This window comes from Myotis lucifugus, unplaced genomic scaffold (assembly GCF_000147115.1).
Source record: "Myotis lucifugus unplaced genomic scaffold, Myoluc2.0 scaffold_18, whole genome shotgun sequence".
In the NCBI taxonomy this organism is placed as follows: domain Eukaryota; kingdom Metazoa; phylum Chordata; class Mammalia; order Chiroptera; family Vespertilionidae; genus Myotis; species Myotis lucifugus.
The window spans coordinates 11,960,708-11,982,996 of NW_005871066.1; the positions used below are offsets into that span (position 1 = coordinate 11,960,708).

A 22,289-nucleotide genomic window follows, 5' to 3' on the forward strand; every position below is an offset into this window, starting at 1 on the left:
GATGGCTGGTTAGTCAAAGACGGGTAAGATTCCTCGAGGAGGAACAACCTAAGACAGGCACAGTCGCAGAGGGGCCAGCAGAAGAGAACTTGGGGGTCAACAGAGGTGGAGCACAGATCCTCACCCCCCCCCCAACTATGCAGGGGCTTGAACACTCGCCCCTTCTGAGGGAGGTCTCCTGCCCCCATGGCTGCTGCGCTTCCCACGTCCAGCTCAGATCGGGACCCAGGTAACAGAAAGAGACTTGGCCCAGCTGAGATCAGTACCCAGACAACAGAGACTTGGCTGACAACAGCTACCCTATATCTACATCCAGCCTAACACCAGGAATGCTCAGGGCTTTCTCAGGGATGCAAAATAATCCTTTCCATTAATATTTACGGTATAAACTGAGATTGTTGTTAGAGTATTAAATTTGACAGTAAAATAGCAGTCAGGTTTTCAGATTAAAATTGGCTCAAGAAGTATTAACCAAAATTTTCATTTCATGGAAAAATTGCTTAACATGCAATGAACTAAAAGTCATATTTTTGTGCAAAAAATTAAAATTTAAAGTTATCTAAACTGCATTATAAAAATTTTCCAAAAATCCTCCTAATAATTAAATCAAAAAAAGGGGGGATAGTGGAAAAATACCATGTAAGGAAAAATATCCTGTAACTAAATTACATCTAGAAAAATTTTTTCATTAGTAATGCTAACAGCAAGACACCCAGGAAAACACACACGGTGTCAAAATAAGCCAAAGGAAAATCATTTGAGCAAATATAAAAAGGACCCCAAGTAAAATTCCATTTATTAACCTTCGGTCGAGAATATGTTTGTATATTTTCAGAAAACAACTTCAAGACCATGTGGATTCCTGCAACAGAGAGGAATTCTCAGGAATGCTCCAGCCATGAAGACAAGAGGAGAGACAGTTCAGAGATGGAGACGCTGACGACACTTTGCCATGCTAGCAGTCATCAGCTGTGCGTCGCTGCAGGTTGCCTAGGATCAAACCAGAGAGGGTCGGACCTGCATTGCCACCATTTGTCCACCATCCAGAACTGAAACATCATTGCTGACATGTACACATAAGGAACTGTTGGACATTGAAAGTTGGACTCAGAACTGTTGGACATTGAAATTGGGACTTAAAACATTTTTTGTTCTTTAAATGTTATGCTTAAGTTTTAAAATGTTTTGGGTTACGGATTGGCATTGTTATTGTTTTAATAGACAGAGTTTTGTTCTTGATGTGTAAGTTATAGTAGCTTAATAATAAAAAAAGGGTGAGATGTGGGAAACTGATATAGGGTTAAGCCTCAGACTGGCCTGCTGGCAAAGTCACAAACAAGTCCTAGCTTAGAGGGCACATTCCTCTTAGCATAATTAGGCTTGACCTTATAACACTCCCTAGATCTTATCTGGGAAAGCTAATGGGATGAGGAAGTGCAGGAAGTGTAACCATGGTCAAAACAAGTGAAACTCACAAGAACTGTGTAACTATGGTAATCACTACCTTGTTTACCTCTCACTATAAAAGCTTGGTGAGGCCTGAGCACAGTGAAAGTCCTTCTCCCTGAGTTGGGCTTGCTCGCCTGGTCCCCCATATTCCCAAATTATCTTGTGTCTTTTCTATTTCATTTGTGTGCGGCTCCACTTCCAGACCCGAACCCTGAACCACGCAGGACGTGGAGGGAAACACTTACGACACATGGCAACTGTGAAGGGTGTGCACTTCATCTCAGGAAGTCCCAATTATAACCTCCTGCTGACAAGTGAGCATTAAAACAGATACTGACCATAAGAGGATAAACTTCCAAAATTGCCTTCTACTCATTGTTATTTTCAAAATGTGTTTCTGTGTGAATTAAGCATATCAGCCTCTCAATTAGTCAATTCATCTTCCATTTCCAAAAAAAGTACATAATACATGAGAATATAATTCAGAAGATGCTAAGTAGAAATAAAATCTGATATTTGGATAGGACTTAAATGTCCTGGGTTATACTGGGTTTAGAAAGGGATTGTAGTGATGGAGAAATTTCTAGAACCGTCAAGCAGCTGAGTTCTCCACTGCGAGAATAAAAAGCCTGTGAAAAGAATCTTCTGTGTGCTTCACAACATAGGACACTTCAAAAAAAGCATTAAAGTGTCGCTATAGCTTTAGGTTATAAATAACACCTTAAAATAGGTATAACAAGGCTAATTGTTTGTATAGCATAATTTAGGGTTATCAATGTATAAGAGCACCCTATTATCAGGTATCTTTAAAAAAATCCAATTCAATTATTTCACAAAAATAATCTGCCTCCATACAGAAGTGTGAAATTAATGTTTTCTATTGTGCCAAGTGCTTATGAAGGGTGCAGCAATGAGAGCATTTGCAGGTTAGAGAAAGAAAAAAAATGATTTGCATCATTGCTAAGGAGAAGCATAGATTTTGAAAATTTCAGGATCAGAAGAGACCTTCAAGGTAACCTACTTTAACCACAAGAACCTTAAAGCAACGTGGTAAACCCTAAAATAAGCTTAGTACACCAGGGGTTATAATTTAGGGGTTTTTTACATTGTGCTTCTTGTAAGATGTCACTTTATATGGCCACAGCAGCTCCTTTGCCGCACGAAGCCATGAGAAATGCAAGAGTGAAGACTCGCCTGTCAGGCTGATGTGCTCCATCTTAAAACACAACCCTGAGAACTACAGGTCCTGTCCCTGCCTCCAACCCTGAACCTGACAGGGCAGGACAGCGAGAGAGAGCGATGGGTGCTGAGCGGAAGAAGCCGAGATGTGCATTTCCTGACCGGGTGGCTTACCCTGCAAACTTCCTGCCACATTACCACAGCATCTGCATGTATATTCACAAGGGCTCTTAACCAAAACAGGGAGGACCTGGTATAAGCTCAGGTCTTCCCCTTATAATTCTACAGTGAGGCATGGACGTTTAATAATTCTAACAGCTAAAGACAAGAACAGAGGGCCTGGAGGAAAACACTGCCATTGTACATACCAAAAATTGAGATCTTAATCAAACACACCTAAGGTGTCTTTCTTCAGGACGATATTTAAGTAGCCTCCGTACAAAACGGAAAGGGTCACAGGTTATCCGGGCGCATCTTTTCCTAGGTCTATTTCCAGAATTGAATTTATTTCTCTAAATGCCTTTCTGATCCGAACTCCCTGCCTCAAGACTAAGCATGCAGGCTGGCATCTACATAGGAAAGGAGAGAAAGCAGAACCAGAACCTTTTTCGGGGGAAGCCAGTGCTTGCTTTGCACTTTCCCATCCAGCCAAGTGCAGTTCATTGCACCTTGTTCAAGAGAAAGTGAACCGTGCTCTAGCTCGGCGCTCCCTAATTAAAAAGGAGGCAGACGGCACCAACAGGAAGAAAAGGTTCAAGGAGTGAGTTTGCTCAAGGTCACCAACTTACTGATTGTAAAGCTCTAGAGTTATCACACATTTTCCTTGCAAGGTCAGGAAGGTGCTAATCTGCTAAGTAAAGAGAACCACTCAGATTAACAGCAGTGGTCCAATGTTCCTTGTTTATAAAACCCCAAGAAATGTTTTAATCCACTCTAGATGCTAATCAAATTAAGATACCTTTTGAAGATGATAAAGGTTTAGGTCTGTTTGGTAGTGGGAAGAATAACAAATATCCTATGCCTTCTCCTCAATTCTCCTATTTTATAAATACCTTTGGCCAACAGCAAGTATTATTTTTCTGCCAGAAAATGCCAATTCAGTTCCTTATCAGTCAAAATCAAAATGAAATCACAGCCTTAGCCACTGTGACAGGAATGCCCTACAACTGACCCACAAATGTGAGTTAATTTCAATTACATAAGGAACACAAAAACTGTAACTTACTGTATTCCAAGTGAGCACTGAGGAATATGGCAAAAGTTTATCCATGTTACTTGTCTCTGGGTATATGCTCCAATATGAAGAAGCTGAGCAGGTTTTTGAAAGGAAAAAAAATAGACATGGTTTAATGATCAGGCAGTAGACACTGTAATTTGCCAAAATGAGCAAACCAACAACAGTTGTCATCCTCTAAACATTAACCATTATAATTTTATCTACTGATTAGAATGTTCAGATTCTGCTTTTGACAATGACAATAAATTTTTTAACAATTATTTGACATCCTGGCTGGTATGGCTCCAGTGGTTGGAGCATAGGCATGTGTACCAAAGGGTTTCTCTTTCTCTCTTTCTCTCTCTCTCTCCTCTCTCTCCCTCCCCCACCCCCAAATCAATGTTTAAAAATAAATAAAAGTAGGAATTGCTTTAAAAATTAGGCACTTATATTTATCCAAATGGCATTATACCACTTTATATCCAACCAGCCAACACAAAACAAATGCTACATTTTATTGAAAAAAAATCACTGATGAGGTTATAGAATCAAAATCATATCTTTTATCTCATCAGTCTCTGGTTATAGAATCAAAATCATATCTTTTATCTCATCAGTCTCTGAACAGCCACAGCTTCTCACAAAACCACAAAAGAATGAAATTTAATTAGCTGCTGACTACAATAGAGGGGGTGGGGAAGCTACTAACCAGCATTTTGACAGGTTGAGGCATTATCAGTGTAGTATTTTCCCTCGGGCAAAAGGGTCAAGGATCCAACTTAAAATGTGAGCAACACCTACCAATTATAAATTCCTGAATGGGGTCAAATGAATAGTAGGCAGAGATGTTCTCAGAAATCCATTGAATCATCTTTAAAAAGTAAGAAGACAATTCTGTTAATATTTAAATCTGCACCCTGCCCCCACCACCAAAGAAGTATAAAATATATATGAAACATATCTATTTTGGAATTGCCTAAGAATATACTTATTTCTATACTAGACTAGACTAGACTAGACTAGACAGATAATGGAAGCCTGTGTAGGTAAAACAATATTATAAATGAGACCCTTTTTACATGTCTTTTTAATAAGTGCCCTTGGCTGGAATCCAAATAAACCTTACTGCACCCAATGTTTGTTTTTGCTAGAGGAGGTCATATTCTAGCAAGGAACCAGTGGGAAGAGCTGTGGGATAAAGGAGTAAAACCCACTGAGCTGGAGGCAGCAGAGCGAACATTGCCACACAATTTAACAGCACTGTGCTGTCCTCTGAGGGGAGGGAGGAGGGATATCCTGTGGTCGACAGCTCTCCCATAGTCTCCAAAACCATCCTCGTCAGCTAGAGGAATAAAGCCCCTCATTCTCTACCTTAGAATTTACTCTCATGGTTCTATTCCTACCAATAATTTGTTTTTTCCAAACCTATTCCTGTTCATTGTATTTATTTTCACAACTAATTAAACAAACTATTACCATAGACAATCAAACCATGGATGCAAAGAGTGTTGTTGGGTCAACAAAAGTTGGATGCTTTGGAAAGACTCTAAAACACTTACTAAAAAATGAGGTATAGGTGAGGCGACTATAAAAGACTGAGGAGGGAAAATACCCTATATAACACATTGCTTTGAAATTATTGCTCTCCGTAGGAAAAGAAGAAAAAAACTAACAGGAATAAGAGACAACACATTACTAGTGTGTGTAATGTAAGACAAATGATTTTGAACTTCAATTAGCTGACAGTCAAATAAAGGGCTTTCATTTACATCAGAAGATAGGTGAATAAATGTACATTTGTATGCTTTAGGTTAAAATAAAATGTTTAAGATATCTGTTTTTCAATTAACCAACCACCCATTGGTGCCAATTAAGTCTCTGACTTCGCAGGAACTGTAAAATTTAATGACAGAATGTGTAAAGGTGCTTTGTAAACTATTATGTGAAATTTAAATGTAATTTTCAATAAAATATATGCCACCAGAGTTTAGTCCATTTGGCAATATACTCCAAATATAGAACAGGTGAAAAAATAGATATTTGAGAAACTCATTATTTACGGAGCACTTCCTTAGAATGTTACTGATGTAGCTAAACATTCATTCACAATATCAAAAAAAGAGGAGTCAAAAGAACAGACGGCACCCTCTGAGGTCTGGTTGGGATCCATTAAAAAGGAGCACAAGAGAAAAATTCAAGTCAGGATGAAGACATAAACCTTGATCAATTGCTAACAAACAAACATAGCTTCTGTTCATGTTCAACCACTAAATAAATACATCTGATACTGTCTATTTGCCAATTTTTAAACTTAAGCTATGCCCCCACCTGGGCTTCCAGAAACTCCGGGTCTCGGCCACATGAGAGCACGCAGTGCAACACGGCCATCTTCTCACAGTCTGGCCGTGTGTCCCACAGGAGCCGTAACAAATAGGACTGGTTGAGGGACGCTCTGTAGAGCTTCCCAGAACACCAATCCAGCACCAGGGACCCCGACAGTGACTGCAGAGGCCCATGAGGTAGCATATCCATCCCTTCATTGTTTCCTGGCCCAAAACAAAAGATCAGCAAGTAAAAGGAAGCTTTCTTACCCAAACATAAACATTCAAGTCAACAAATTCAAACGGATCATGTTCTTGCGGGGAAATCTTCAGCCATACCTGTCAAAAACAGACTGTGGCAGGTCAGGTCTGGATGCTGAATGTTAAGTAGATGAAAGAAATGACCAGGTAAGTAAACAGCCACGTAATAGTCTGTAGAAGAGAAAGACGGAAGTCATCTACATGTGGTAAACGCTGTACAGACACAGATAAAGCCCAAGACTTCACGGTATTCCTATTTTTTTAATCTCTTAAAACAAAAGCTTTGGTCAATGTGGTAATAAGCTGTCTGCTGTCAATACATCCCATCTTACAGCCAGCTCTCATTTATTTCTATCTGTGGCTAATTTTACTCAGACCTTTAGCTATGGTTACCTTAATTTGATCTATAGTTTTGTTTCTAAGTGAATTATGGCTTTATATAATTCTAAATGATCTTTGGGAGCTAATTAGAATAGAAAAAAATTTTTAATAAAAGAAAAGAAAAAAATTAAGCAACATGAATTATTCCTTAATCTGATAAATTGGGAATAGCTTATCATGGGAATTTCCTTCAAAGTTTCTGCCAGTTTGGGGAAGTTCTAAGATTTTGTTTCCCATGTTTACCCACTCACCATCACCATCATCATAGTCATGCTTATCACTGTCATCATCATCATTATTTAGTTCAGAGAATCTTTAAATTGATATTCATCAAAACAATCTCTGCTGCCCAAACCGGTTTGGCTCAGTGGATAGAGTGTCGGCCTGAGGACTCAAGGGTCCCAGGTTCGAATCCGGTCAAGGGCATGTACCTTGGTTGCAGGCACATGCCCGGTAAGGAGTGTGCAGGAGGCAGCTGATCGATGTTTCTCTCTCATCAATGTTTCTAACTCTCTATCCCTCTCCCCTCCTCTCTGTAAAAAATCAATAAAATATATATTTTTTTAAAAAAAACAATCTCTGCAGGCATCTGACACATTATGAAGTACTAGTTTATTTCTTTGCATAGCTCGCTGCCTCTATAGAATTCACACCTTCCTGGTCCCTGCACTAGATATTTTTGTACCAAGAATATTTGTACGCAGATTGAGTCAAAGTGTAAAAGTACATTTCTGGAGAATGGGAGGGTAGAAATACCAATATTTTCTCTAGGATCTTAGGAAAACAGAAATTCACATGATTGTAGTAAATATTATGCAGATGAAACATTTAAATTACAAGTGAGCCAGCTGGAATCTTATTTTCCAAAGAAGCAAATAAATATGTGCTAATCATTTGCATAGAAGGCATTCTATGCAAAGGAAAGGAAAGAAGATGTAAAACTCTAACCAGTCACCATGGATCAAATGATGCTAAAATGCTTAGCACAAATGGTTGCAATAATATAATTATGGCAAACCTTAAGGAGAAAAACATAAATAATAATATAGTAGGGTACAGTGGTAAGGGTTTAGGCATCCAATGACCTATGCTAACCGGTTCATTAGGATGGCACTATGTCCCTGGGAGAGGGGGCATTTGGAAATATCTGAAGGTGTTTAGGGTTGTCACAATCATTGGGGTGCAGGGGGATTCATCCCTACTGCCATTCGGTGAGTGGGATGTTAAATCGCTCAATGTGCAGGACATTCTCACACAAAGAATTACCGTCTCACCAAAAATAACAATAGTATCTGTGGTAAGCTGGCCTCCAAATGTTCAAGCGCTAATCACCAGAGCCTACGAATATGTTACCTTAAGGTATAAAAGGGATCCTGTAGATGTGATTAAGGATCTTGAGCTGGGGACAGTATCCTGGATTACCCAGTGGACCCAGTGTAATCACAAATGTTTCCATAAGAGGAAGATCTGACTACAGAAGAGAAGGTCATGTGATGAAAGAGACTGAAATGATGTGGTCACAAGCCAAGAAATGCTAGCCTCTAGATGCTGTAGGGGGCAAAGAACCCTTTCTTCCTGGCATCTCCAGAAAAAGCCATTTTTGTCCACATGTTGATTTTAGCATCCTGACCTTCAGAACCATAAGAGAATGTTTTGTTGTTTTAAGCCCAAAATTTATGGTGACTGTTTTCAAAAGAAATAAACTATAAAAGTGCTCCTGATAAGAGATACTAAAAGAAGCCTGGGCAGTCCAGCCGGTGTAGCTCAGTTGGTTGAGCACTGTCCCATGCATCAGGAGGTCACTGGTTCCATTCCCGGTCAGGGCGCATGCCCGAGTTGCAGGCTCAATCCCTAGTAGGGGGCCTGCAGGAGGCAACTGATCAATGTTTCTATCTCTCTCTCCCTCTCTCTTCCTCTCCCTGAAATCATTAAAAACATTTTAAAAAGAAGAAGAAGCCTGGATATACATCTCAGCCTTTCTGAGCCTCAATTTGATTATCATCACTGAGCAAAATTATTGTAATAGTCAAGATAACTTAAGTAAAATAGCATATAGTATTCATTTTTTAAATGGAAGCTTTTTATTTATAAACATATTGCTTATATAGTGGTGCTTAGGAGTTCATTGAAAATTTCCCCTAAACTCTATTTTTTAAAATTTCAATCAATATAAGCCCTTTTAGCACGGTGGCAATTTAGGGAAATTGCATGCAATTGACAGCAAAAAAATACATCACTCAAAAAAGCAATATTGTTGTCATAAAAATTACCTCTAGAACAGTTTTAGTCAAGTACAATTTTGAGCCTATAAAATGTGTTTACGAAGGAAAGATGACCTATGTAAGACAGCCTATTTTCACAAAGCTCTAGTATTTCTGCCTTCTCCACATTCTGAAGACCAGAGATTAAATCATGCCTGCCCTTTTCAAGAGTCATTCCAGGGTAAAAAAAAAAAGGGGGGGGGCGGAGAATGCCTTTGACCTCACAAAATGCTAAGTTGGGGTTTGTTTGATGCTTTTTTAGTGGAAAGTTTCCCCGAGTTGCTCTTTAGATGGGATGCTGATAAGAATCAAGTCCTAGTCCCAAGAAATCTTATATTTATCTCTCTTACCACAGGAAGCAGCAGGCCTCTCTAAGGCCATTTCCCACAGGTTCAGAGCTCATAAAATCTGCCACATACTGGCCAACATAGCATAAGATGTCTTACCTCACCAATAGTATTACTCAAAATAAAAATCTTTTTATGAACATTCTTGTCATTTTGGTTCTCACTTTGCCCGCTTCTCTCATATCACACCTTCCTAAACCTTTGTCATGACAGTAGCTTCCCCCCTCCCTTTTTTTTTTGTTTTGTTAATTCTCACCCAAGGATATTTTTTTCCATTGATTTTTAAAGAGAGTGGAAGGGTGGGGAGAGACAGAGAGAGAGAAACAGCTATGTGAGAGAGACACATCAATTGGTTGCCTTCTGAACGTGCCCGGTTAGATCAAGCATGCAGCCAAGGCACGAGGTGCCCTTGACCTGAATCAAACCTGGGATCCTTCAGTCTGCAGGCTGACACTCTATCCACTGAGCCAAAAGGTAGGGCAGCTTTTCCTTTTTAAATATTATGCCATGTCCCATATGTAGGCAAGCAACAGTTCTGTGCTAACCTGTTTGTGCCCCATATACCAATTAGCATGGAAAAGCCACTTTCCCAGTAGAAACAATAAACCCCTTCTTTATTTTCTTCTTCACAGATTCCCTTAATAGAACTCAAGTTCCACTTACCATATTTACTCAATGAAAAACAACTCACTTAAGCGGATCCATTAATCATTTGTGGGACTTGGAAGCTTTTAGCAATTAGCAACAGGGAATGGACAATTTCCCAAATGCCTTTGTCCTCTAGAATCAAGGGCCAACATGATGTATTACTGCTCACAGGCTTTTAGGGAACAGCTCATTCACTGTCATCATTTTACACTAACAAAATGGCTTTTATGATTGCTACTGCAAACATGAGGAAGCTCACAGTGTGGGTTCTCTAAAAAGAGAAATTCGTGCTCACCTCAGACCCCCATAAAGGCTGATGGAGTTGGGTGCTTCCCTAGAAAACCTTCTCCTACCAGATTTCAAAAAGGACAGTGATTGTCATTGCAATCTAAGTCCCATAGAGGCATGAGAAGATGGGATGGACAGAGAAGAAGATGAGACGTAGAGGTTGGGGCATAACAAGTACTGGAAGGATGGCTCAGAGCGGAGAGTTGCCCATCTCCCTCACTCACCAAGGTTAAGGAAAGTAATGCCCTTTGTCACCCGTGAGGGCGCACTCCCAAGAGCAGCAGTGAAGGTCCTGCTGTACCCTGTGGAGAGAGAACACGTTAAGAAACAAAGAGCTGAATGCCACCTAAGGCAGTGACTCTGTAATACTCTCAACTTTAGTGCCTGTGACACTGATAAAGCAAGCAGCTTTGACTTCTAGACTTCATGGTTCCCATCCTTCTCCCAAAGGCAGCGTTAAGGGTAGGTGACCTGAGTGCAGTCACATTCCAGTAGTTGTTCTGGGCTTATTACAACCTCAGACCTTAACAGGTAGGTTGTGCTGGGAGGGAATGATCCAAAGGAATCTACTTAAGGATCCAAGAGACGGAGGAGACCAGCTGGCTCGCTGGCCCTGGTGCCTCAAGGCTCACTCCACACTCCTGAAGTCATTAAGACCCTCTGAGACTTCCTGAGTCATTTCGGAATACCACTTCGAGGTAGACTGGATTAGGCTATCTACTAAACTTAGTGTTTTAGGCTTCACTCTCCACTTTCTAACTCCTCTTAATCTCAGAAAAGTTTTATTTACTTGTTTTTTAGTGTGTTTTTCTAATATATTTTTATTGATTTCAGAGAGGAAGAGAGAGAAGGAGAGATTAAAAAAAACATCAATGATGAGAGGGAATCATTGATTGGCTGCCTCCTGCACACCCTGTACTAGGGATCAAGCCCACAACCCAGGCATGTGCCCTTGACCGGAATCAAACCCAGGACACTCTACCCATTGAGCCAAACTGGCTGGGGCATATTTACTGGTTTTAATCATTAATCATTAGAAAAATGTATGAAACTTTTCACAACATACTAACCTTACACTAGTAAAGCATGTATATATGTCTAGTTCTGAAGGTACTTTCATTTTCTTCACTATCAAGTAAGTTATTAAACTTTCTTGCCTTGATCTCTAACTTCTGAAAGAAATATTAGGCCCACTTGCAGAATAATAAACTGGTGTGACCTGGCATAATATATTTTCAATTTTGGAAAAAAACACCCATCTTTAAATTTTTTTAACTTCACCTACAGTATGTACTACATAAAAACCAATGTTTAAGGATCCAAATAAGCAAAATAAATACTCCTTAGCATTGATCAGACTAAAACTATTAAAGGACACACTGTGAGCAATGACAGGACTGGAAGAGGTTGCACATTTTACTCCTGCTCCCTAGGCTGGCTGTTGACATATCAATTTTGGGGATAACAGGTATGTGAAATGAAATATCTTAGGTTTTAGACCTGTTAAAGTCTGAGATCATGGAAGCTTTTAACTAAAACCTTAGGTATGTTTGTAAGCTAAATCTACCAACATTTTCCAACTAGTAATAAAAGAAAAGCAAACAAACACACTTTGGGGAAATATGTCCATTAGGATTGACCTACAGACCTAGAAAAATATATTGGTCAGGATAAAAAGTCTATAATATATAAAAATATTTAGCTAACTTAATATTCATCAGTGAATTTCTTCAGGAAACGTATTATATAGGTATACTGGTATAGAATGTATTCAATAATACTAAAATCTATCAAATTTGCTACTATTTGGAAAAAGTGATTATGTGAAAGTAAAACACAAAGTAAATGAAAAGTACCTTTATGAAAGTAAAACACTGAATACGTGATTTGTTCCCAAGAGTCAAACTTCGGGCTATAGCACACACATAAACTTCCTAGAAATTAGAAGGTATTTAGTAGAATCATACACAAAAAGATTCCTAAACCACTTAACCTTACTTATATTCCTTTTGATGTCTTGTCTCAATTTACCTCCTAGATTATTCCCAAACTCTAGAAATGATCTATAACAAGTTGCTAAGAAATTTCAATTCAGCCATTACTCAGCACACACTATACACAATGTATGAATAGAGACACACTCCTGTGTATGAAATTATGGGAGACTAGAGAAGTTTGCAAAGTTTCATGAGATTCTCCTAATACACACGTATAGTCCTGCCCTCCAATCCAGCTTGCCTTCCAGTCATTGCTAATAGCTAAAGACCCTACTATATCAAAATGTATCTCCTCTTCACGGGAAGTTTCCAGTCTTCTTAGTTACCTAGAATAAGAGGTGAACTCGGCAATCTTATGGAGCAATAAGAGCAAATGTAATATGAGAGCCCCCAACCCCCTCCCCCTACCCACCCTTATTTGTGTCACTGAGGGCCTTGGCCCAAGGCTGAAGGAGAGCCCTGTACACCTGCATTGTCCACCACTCCAGGACACCCTTGGTCTTCCCACCTCTTTCAATGTGTGTGAAACTGTACATCACCTCTAACAACTGTTGCTATGTGGACAACTAGATAAAGTCCATCGATGACCTACAAATGAGGGAATCATGCTTAAACTGATAGTTCATTCTGATGCTAATGTTTATGTGATTAACTGAAATAGGAGATTTTCCAGGTGGAAAGCAACTTGACAAAGAGTCTGGAAAGTTCTAGTCCCCAAGCTAACGTTTAACTAGATGTGTGAATGCAATCATTACCCTGCTGCAATGAACCACCCACTGTTTCCTCCATGAACTCCACTAATTCCTCTATGAAAGAGTCAGGGTAGAAAAAAAAGTCCATTTCCCATAAGGTTATTTAAGGATTCTGTTATAATACCTAGCATTTGTGACTATATTCAATGACATTTAAGACTACTGTTACATTTTATTGCAATAACTTAAACAAAAAAGAATAACTTTATCAGATTAAAATAATAACAATTCTGTAAGATATAAAATTACTACTATGGTTACCGAGTAAACAATGATATAACTTTTCTTCAAAATTACAACAGATTCACTAAGAATAAAAGTAATGCTATACTAAAGCATAAGCAAAAATAATAATTATGAGAGTTGCAAAAGTCCCATGAAGCACTCTGCCCAGGCTTCACTTTAGATCAACTAAATCAGAATCTCCGGGAGTGAGACCCAGACATCAGTAATTTTTAAATTTGCCCGAGGCAAATTAATTAAATTCTCTGAGCCTCAGTTTCCGCATCTGTAAATAAAATACAGAACCTACTTCATACGTGAGAATTAAGTGAGATAAAGATTAGCTGCTATCAATATTATTATTCCAGAATAATTTTGCTTCTATCTACAAGTTGGGGAAAGTCACAGTTTGAAAAAACAAAGCATGCTCTTAAGGGTGTCTGCAGAGATGTTTAATAAATATTCATCAATGATGAAGATAACATCTCCAAGCTGGCTAGCCTTCGGGAAGCCATTTGGACAATGAAAGCTATTATGGATAAAGTTTTCCAAGGGAAATTATCTCATTGTAATAGGCTCTAATTCTAAATGCTAAAACACAGGCCTAATTCTGGGAACTTGTGAAGGACAACGCTTACAGGAAGGAGAATTTACACTTTTCGCCCCTCACTACCTCCCAGTAGGTGGTACACGAAAAAGAATCACAGCCACTGACTTAGGACGCACAAGAGTGCACTCAGTCGAGCTTCAAAGCTGACTATCAGCTAGGAAAGGAATGAGAATATTTTCTTTCCTCTGATTTGCCCTCCCACCATAGAAACTTATTAGAAAAATCTATATGAACTCATAATCTTAGAACATACGTGGCCTGACCAGCAGCACTTTCGCCCACCATCAACTCTCAGGAGCATCCCCCATCATCCGGGTTTTAATCTCTACGGTCTAATTCCTCAGAAGTTCTCGAATTTCATTTCTCGGGGCAGTAGATTCAGCATAAAGGTTTTCCAAAATGTAAGAAGTAATGGTGAAAGGGCAAGTAGCTCCCAATGACAAATATGTGACAACTGAACATCAAATATCATAGTATCATCACTGATGTAAATAGTTAAAAGAAGGCCCTGAGGCCATTGGCATTCCTTTCATGAACCATGTTTTCTGGAAAATGAAGCTACTATAGAGGAAGCCAGGTAGCGATTAGACTAGTTGCTCCCTTCTCCAATCCTCTTCACTGAAATCGGTTTTTGTTTGTTTCTTGTTTAAGCACAAAGGTAAAAAACAAAATCATTTTTGAAAAGTAATTTGGGAAATCCATGAACTGACAACCTATTAGTCAAAAACCAAAAAGTTGCTTCTCTGTCATGTTTCAGATTAAATCTGGAAGCATCGCATTTGAAACAGGCTTATTTTTTTCTATTTCAAAGCTGACTGTGAAGAGGAAGGCTCATTTTCTACTCTCCCAGACACCACTGAGAAAGGAAAAACAGATTCACATCTCCTGCCAGATGAACCTAACATTTTATTAAATAACATATGTCATAGATGGCCCATTAAAAATTATAGCTGCTACTATTCATGAGACATTCCTGTGGGAATAAAACAATAAGGAATAAAACCTTCATAGAATAAAAGCCTAAAATGATTGTGTATGTCAGTAAACGGCACCACTGTTCACCTATTTGCCAGAAATCTAAAAATGATTCCTATCTAATTTATTGCAAGTCTTCTCAGTTCCATCTCCAAAATGCATTTCAAACCCATCCAGTTCTCTACCTCTACTGCCCATCCTAATTTAAGCAGTTTCAACTCAAATGTACAACTACAACCTCTCTTGCCTCCTCTAACTCATTCTTCACACAGCAGCCACGGTGAAAAAACTACATATCCAATCCTATCTCTGCCCACTTAAAACACTTCAGTGAATACACATCAATGAATCTTAAAACCAACAGGTGAGAAATTGTGAAGGAGTAGGATAGTCACATGATGCCAAAGTATCACCTCACAGATTACTAACGCAAAGTTTAAATGTACCTTTACAAGGAAGACAGACAGTGGTCTCCACTTAACCTAATGACCAAACATAGCATCACTAGTATTAGGACATCCTGACATTATATCCGTCCTGACCTGGTGCAAATAAAGTTCACAATGTCACCTGTGAAGTATTCTTGCATTTGCCTGTGGGGCCCAGGGCCATGTGGACCCCCACATGCCGTGGACCGATGGACTGCAGTGGGGAACACAAGCTAAGCGAGCCTGATGCTGTGTAGGACCTGGCTCCAAATGGGAAGGAAACGCTGGGCACTGGCTCTGATTTTAGCTCTGCTGAAGCCCCAGCTACACTTCTATGACAGGGCAAAGGGAAATGGGACTTTGGAAACCCGGGGATGTACGTCCACGCAAATAGAAATCATTCGTTCTCCCGTGCTAGTTTCAGAAAATTCCTTTTCTCTGGGTATTACAAGAAATCCACCCCTTCAGCAATCAGGGGAGATGAGGCCCATTTCTAGCTGTAATACAAGCACTACTTAACTCACATGGCAAATTTCCACTCAAGTTGGAATATTAAAAATGGCTATTAGATTTCGTTATTAGAGTTGATCATTTATGATTGTTGAGATCAATGAGAATTTTTCGCACCAGGTTTGTTCATGTAATCATACTCCCTTCCTCTCATTTTCAGGTATACTCCCCCCCCCTTTTTATTTTCTCCACCTGCAGTATACAGGTGTTAAGAGACAGAAGATGTACACTAACAACTGTATGTCAAGCTTTATTATTAGCTCAGCAGGATATAGCATGGCACTTAAAGCAGCTAAGTTCATAGGTTTAGAACCCAAAGACATCAGTAAGTCTGATGCAAGAAGCATCTCCATCACTGTGCTATTTGTTAAAGATGAAGCAGTAGGCTGATTAAATGTGAATCTATCTCCTCTGTTCAAACAATAATACAAAAATAACTATTAAAACAATAACCCTGTTTAGTATAGCTTATTTTATATAGCTAGCAGATTTATAAAATTATAACGGAGAAAGTAATCTGTTATATAAAAATCCAAATGATTACTTATAGAAAAATGTGGCCATTATATTTCACTTTCAAGATCCATACAAATAAACAATGACTACGCTTTGTATAGAACTCAAGTATAGTTGAACAGATTGGTAAATGCAACGCTGGTTCTACCTGTACGGTTGGTAAAAACGCACAGAGTCGGGTATTTGCATAACTTCTCTTGATCTTGAAGATAACCACATCCAAAGCTGACAAGTCTAAGAACATAAAAGACAAAAAATGTTGAATGCATTTAAAAATAACTTCCCTTGCAAAGGATAGTAACCACTAAAATATACCTATAGAAGTAGAGACATGTCCCTGAAAATTTTAGGTATATACGTTCTTTTGTTTAAAAACTCCATAAAACAGTTATTTTTTAAAAAAAAATACATGGTACATTAATGATATGGTCTGGGAAACAGAAAAAAAATTATTTTCAACTTCCATTTTTTTCTGATTTACAGGACTGCATATGTTTCAAAATAAGCGCAACTGGACATTTATATAGGATGAAATAAAGTTAGTAAAACATTGAATAGTTTGGGATTATCATTGCTCTAATTCAAGAAGACTTTCCTTTTTCTGTGCACTGATGGTGTTGTGTCTAGTTTTTCATGTTTTTACTAAAATAGTCTGTGAGGGGGGGTGGGAATCACCTTTTGTGTAAAAAGGAAAACAGAAAAGACGTAACTCAATAGATTCAGTTGAGCTACAAGTGGACTGAACTCTTTGATGTCTACAGAAAAGGGTTTTTATGTTTGATTTAAATGTGCTGTCTCTGACTCACAGACTCCTTTTATTGAATCACAGGGAGAAGCGTACTTCCGTGGATCAAACTAGGCAGAGACAGCTACAGAAATAAAGGGCTACAAAAATCAGCACAATTGGCTTTACATGCAAACACCCTGTGTTCATGCTTGACAAAGCTGTTTCTATTCCCTACAGAAAACAGAGGATAAGAGAAGACATGGAATGTCTGACTATCCTTTTGTCTACATGCCATAGATTAGGCATAAATATAACCATTCTGCCCACAAGTGTCTATGAAAATTAAGAGAAATCTTTGAACAACTTACTTAAATCCTGAGTCACTTAATGATATGTCCAAAGGTGCTTCAAACTGTCAAAAAGTCAGGAGAAAACAAAAAATGACATTCAGTGACAATAGTGCTGAAGCCTGACACTGCTGTGCTCACCTAATGATGAACAGCCCATTTAACCATCATTGTCTTCAGAGGTTATCCTGAAGACACACAGCACAGAAAGCCCATCGGGAATATTTTGGAGCTTACTACAATCACAAGATTCACCTATATTTATTTCTCAAAGGGCTAATATTTGGCAAACTCTGTTTCAGATTTGAGTATCATAAATGGATTATATAATAAGCCAATTAAAGGGAGTAAACTTCTACAAGACACAGATGACCACATAAGGAAAGAACTGGTGTCTTTAGCAGGAGTGTGGATGAGTCAAAAAGGGGGAGAGGGGAGGGATGCAGGAGGAATAAATGAATTCTTATAATGGTATAATGCCAATCTAGACCAATATCAGTCCTCATCAGGAAGAATAATAATGTACTGTTCATTACAGATAAAAATATTTATGACTCCTCACCCCAAGGGTAGCATTCCACATAGCTTTTTCAGGAGTCATGCTAGATTTTTACTAATTAAACTATGCCCTCTCACTGACCTTATTCTCAAATCCTCCAACTTCATAAATCCTTTGGCATCAATGACTTATAAGACCACACCTATTTCCTTCTACTAATCCTCACTCTTACACTTGTTTCTTTCATGTGAAGCATTCAGTTATCAGAAATTTCCTATGTATATTCATTGCAATTGCTATAGTGGTGAAGCCTTGAGATGGCAAGAACTATTTTACTTGTTCACACAACTGACAAATAGCACATCAAGTGTGCTAAAATGCTGTTAATAACAATTCTCTTTTAAAGGGGGCAGCACCATGTTAAAAATTTTCCTCTAGCCCAGTCATTATCTGGACTTACCATTAGGTTAAAGTTCTCATCAGCACAAAACTGGATACATTTTAAGGTACTCCTTGATCTCTAAAAGAGGAAACCAAATAAATGACATTTTATCCCACTAAAACCAACAAAAACACGAGTTAAAAAACAAAAGAGCATGAGAGAGAAAGAAGCAGCCAAGAAGCAAAAAGTAATGAAAAGCTTTTCATTATTTTTAATAAACCATCAATGAAAATGCAGTCACTAGTAAATTACAATAACGATAATGTCAAAATTCAATTGTACCTATAAAAAGGAGGGCCACTGGACTAGCTTTTACCTTCAGGTCAATGTAGTATAATCTCTGCTCTGCCGTATCCCATTGAGCCCAAACAAAATCCTCTGCTATTCTCTCTTTTGGGACATTGCCAGAATTTTTAATCACCTAAAGAGGCAAAAGGATTTTAGAAATAAGTAACTATTTTCAAAGAAAAAAGATCTGAAATTCATTGTTAATTTGCATATTTTATCTGACTAATACATGTAAATATTTCCACAGTTTATTTTTAGCAGCCTCCCCCCACCCCAACACATACATATGGCAAGTCTTTTTAGAAAAGATTTAAGGCATCATTTCATTACTTGCTCTTCCCAAACACTTTATAATATACGATTTTACTCCATTCCTACTTTAACAGACAGGCTGGTGGTGTTGAAGGCAAGGCCACACCTAGCACAGGTCAATAGCTAAGTTAATAGAAGAGCCAGAGCTTTCTGTTCTGGACATAACCCACTCGGGTCTCTGCTGACGGGGCCTTCACAGAAGCTGGGCTGCCAAGGGAAAACTCAGGCTCAAGACCAAGGCCAAGCTTCCCACCTCTGTACTCCTATGGCACTTTGGCAGGCTCCTGTTAGTTACATTTTAATGAATCCTCTAAGTCTCCCCAGTGATATGCACTCCTCTATGCCACCTTCCTATTCTCAATGCCTTGTTTCTAGCACGTAACAGTTCTCAAGGAATGCTTATTCAAATAAAGGAAAATGAGATAAGGTATGTGTATTGCCAAGGATATTACAGGTTTAATGCAAGGAATTAAGTATTCACATCCCTCAAAATGCTTTATGTAGCAAAAGTGATCTATATCGGGACAGATGAGTAAAGAATGTAGACAGGTTGAGGTAGAAGTGAGAGAGAAAAAAGGGAACATAGAATGGCCCATTTTCTTTTTCTTTTTAATGTAATAATTTGTTCTCTTTTTTATTTATTTATTTTTTAATTTAAATTCTTCATTGTTTAAAGTATTACTTATGTCTCCGTTCTCCCCCATTGACCTCTCCCCTGCTGCCCCCACCCCCTAGCACATTCCCTCACCCCCTACTGTCTATGTCCATTGGTTATGCTCATATGCATGCATACAAGTCCTTTGGTTGATCTCTTACCTACCCGCCCTCCTCTGCCTTCCTCTGGGTTGGACGGTCTGTCCGATGCTTCTATATCCATTTTCATGCCTAAACCCTCTCTAACCCTAACAGGGATTTTGCGATTGAGGCTAACTTGGAACTTGGGGAAGGCACAGGGCACGCAGAATCGTGCACCTCTGATTCTGGCTTGCCGATGACCAGAGGCGAGGGAAGTGTCACTGGAGAAAAGATCCAAGAGGGCCTGTTTGTCTCTAAACCTTGGAAAGCCATCTTGCTTCCATTTTCCTGAAAAATGTTAGGTTCAGGTAGATTTGGGAACTCTTTCAGATAAAGGTATATACTGACAAGCTCTAGCTGGTTTGGCTCAGTGGATAGAGTGTAGGGGGACCTGGTTTCATTCCTGTCAAGGGCACATGTCCAGGTTGCAGGGCTCCATCCCCAGTAGGGGGCATGCAGGAGGCAACTGATCAATGATTATATCTCTCTCCTCTCCCTTCCTCTCTGAAATCAATAAAAATATGGTGTGTGTTTTTTTTTTAAAAAAAAAAAAAAAGGTATATACTGACAAGAACCTCATTACCAGAGTGTGGCAACCTGGGTTCACATCTCTAGAGCGATGTCATCTCTGAGTCTTGGTTTTGTTATTTCCTGTAAAAATGGAATGAGTATAACACCACCTCCATCACGCAGGAATGTGAGGAATGTGTGGAGCCGCACACTGCCTCAAGAAGCTGTGGTCTAAGCCTTTAAGAATGAAGGCAAAAGTGCCTCTCACCGTAGGGCACACATGGACCACGGATGCTGAGGCTGCACCCTCTGGGCAGGGAGAAGCCTTTCTGGGCTGCTGACAAGTGCCCGCTGCCCTCGCTGTCTCTGCAGTGTCTTCTTGGCTCCCAAACCCTCTTCCAAGCAGCCAGTCCTTGGTCTATGCCGCTCCCAGCTTCTGAGCCCTGCTTGTTTACTTACATCTCTCCCCTAAATTCTCATCACAGGCTTTGGGATCTTGCCTTGTTCTTTCCTCTCTGACCACTGGCCATGATCTTGCCCTCCCATCCACTGAGTCACTGGTGGCCCAGAGCTCTAGCCACACATGTTTTTCTAACCATAGATGGTCATGTTCCAGCCTGGCCTCTTGATATAAGGCAATCAATAGTAGATACATGTTAATAAATGTGATTTTCCATTTCAATTTTCTTCACATAGCTTTAAAATTAAAATCTTCAAACACTATTTTGATGCTGATTTAGATATTGAAGGACATTTTAAATAACAAGAAGATATTAACATCACATACAAATTGTCAAGAAAAGACAACCCAGTAGAAAAATAGAAAAAGAAAAAACAACTAAGCAATGTTTAGAAAAATTCAAATAGCCAATAAGCATAGTAGATGCTCAAACTCACTAATACAAAGGAAATTTAGACTAAAAAATTAATATCAACTTATACCCACCAAATTGGAATTTTTTTTAAAAAGACAAATACACCTATTAATGGTATGGATAGAGAAAAGGGTTTTGTTATACTTTGCTTGAAAACTGTAAATTGTTACAATTTTTTTGAAAAGCAATCTGGCAAAATCTATTGACATTTATTAAAGCATCAACCCAATTATCCATACCTGAGGATTTAACCCCGAAATATGTGTACCAAATATGGAAAGCTATAGACACAAAAATGTTTGAGACAATTTCTAATGCAAACAAATAAAAAAAGTTGGTAATCAAGTAAATGTACATCTGTGGGAAAATGGTTGAAAACTGTGTACATTAAGTACTTCTAAAGACAGTAAGTTGGAACTATTCTAGGTGACCCACTGGTCATTCCACAAAGGTGAGTGAGGAAGGCGCAAACAATAAACAAACCCCTACGTGTGTTAGGGGTGAGGATGAGAGACAACAGACGTACAGAGAAAAGTATGATAGGATACATACCAGGTTGTAAACAAAAATAAAGGTGAGAAGGTGAGGGAGAAGTGGAAAACAAGCAAAAAAATAAAAGAAAATTAAACTACATAAAACCCCAGCATAGATGTTATGATCCCATTTATTATATATGTATATGTATCTATAGATAGAAAATCAAAGAAAAAAGTTATATATTTATTTAGAAGCCTGTAAGGATACCCATGATATATTATGCAAAAGCAAAAACAAAAGCAGCAAATTAATATATACTAGAGGCCCGGTGCACAAAAATTTGTGCACTCGGGGGGGAATGGGGGGTCCCTCAGCCCGGCCTGTGCCCTCTCGCAGTCTAGGACCCTAGGGAGATAACGACCTGCTGGCTTAGGCCTGCTCCTGGGTGGCAGAGGGCAGGCCCAATCCCTAGGTGCAGCTCCTGGTCGGGCTCAGAGCAGGGCTGATTGGGGAGTTGGGGCGCAGCCCCATGTCATGCACAGAGCAGGGCGGATTGGGAGGTTGTGATGCCACCCTCAGTCACGCTCAGGGTAGGGCTGATTGAGGGGTTGGGGCACACCCCCTATCACACTCAAGGCAGGATCAATGGGGAGGTT

At 39.1% G+C, this 22,289-nt stretch overlaps 1 protein-coding gene across 1 annotated transcript in view; it reads right to left on the reverse strand.

The window, feature by feature from the left end:
- GSAP (gamma-secretase activating protein) overlaps window positions 1-22,289 on the reverse strand; it is a gene marked incomplete at its 5' end in the record, with an annotated part of 80,665 nt that overhangs the window by 34,028 nt on the left and 24,348 nt on the right. Inside the window, 10 exons of the mRNA XM_023751020.1 lie at window positions 3,854-3,936; window positions 4,646-4,715; window positions 6,173-6,390; window positions 6,505-6,597; window positions 10,576-10,653; window positions 12,208-12,285; window positions 16,510-16,595; window positions 17,457-17,500; window positions 18,395-18,454; window positions 18,693-18,797. Of these exons, the coding sequence (XP_023606788.1) occupies window positions 3,854-3,936; window positions 4,646-4,715; window positions 6,173-6,390; window positions 6,505-6,597; window positions 10,576-10,653; window positions 12,208-12,285; window positions 16,510-16,595; window positions 17,457-17,500; window positions 18,395-18,454; window positions 18,693-18,797 (915 nt within the window). The remainder of the gene's footprint in view (window positions 1-3,853; window positions 3,937-4,645; window positions 4,716-6,172; window positions 6,391-6,504; window positions 6,598-10,575; window positions 10,654-12,207; window positions 12,286-16,509; window positions 16,596-17,456; window positions 17,501-18,394; window positions 18,455-18,692; window positions 18,798-22,289) is intronic.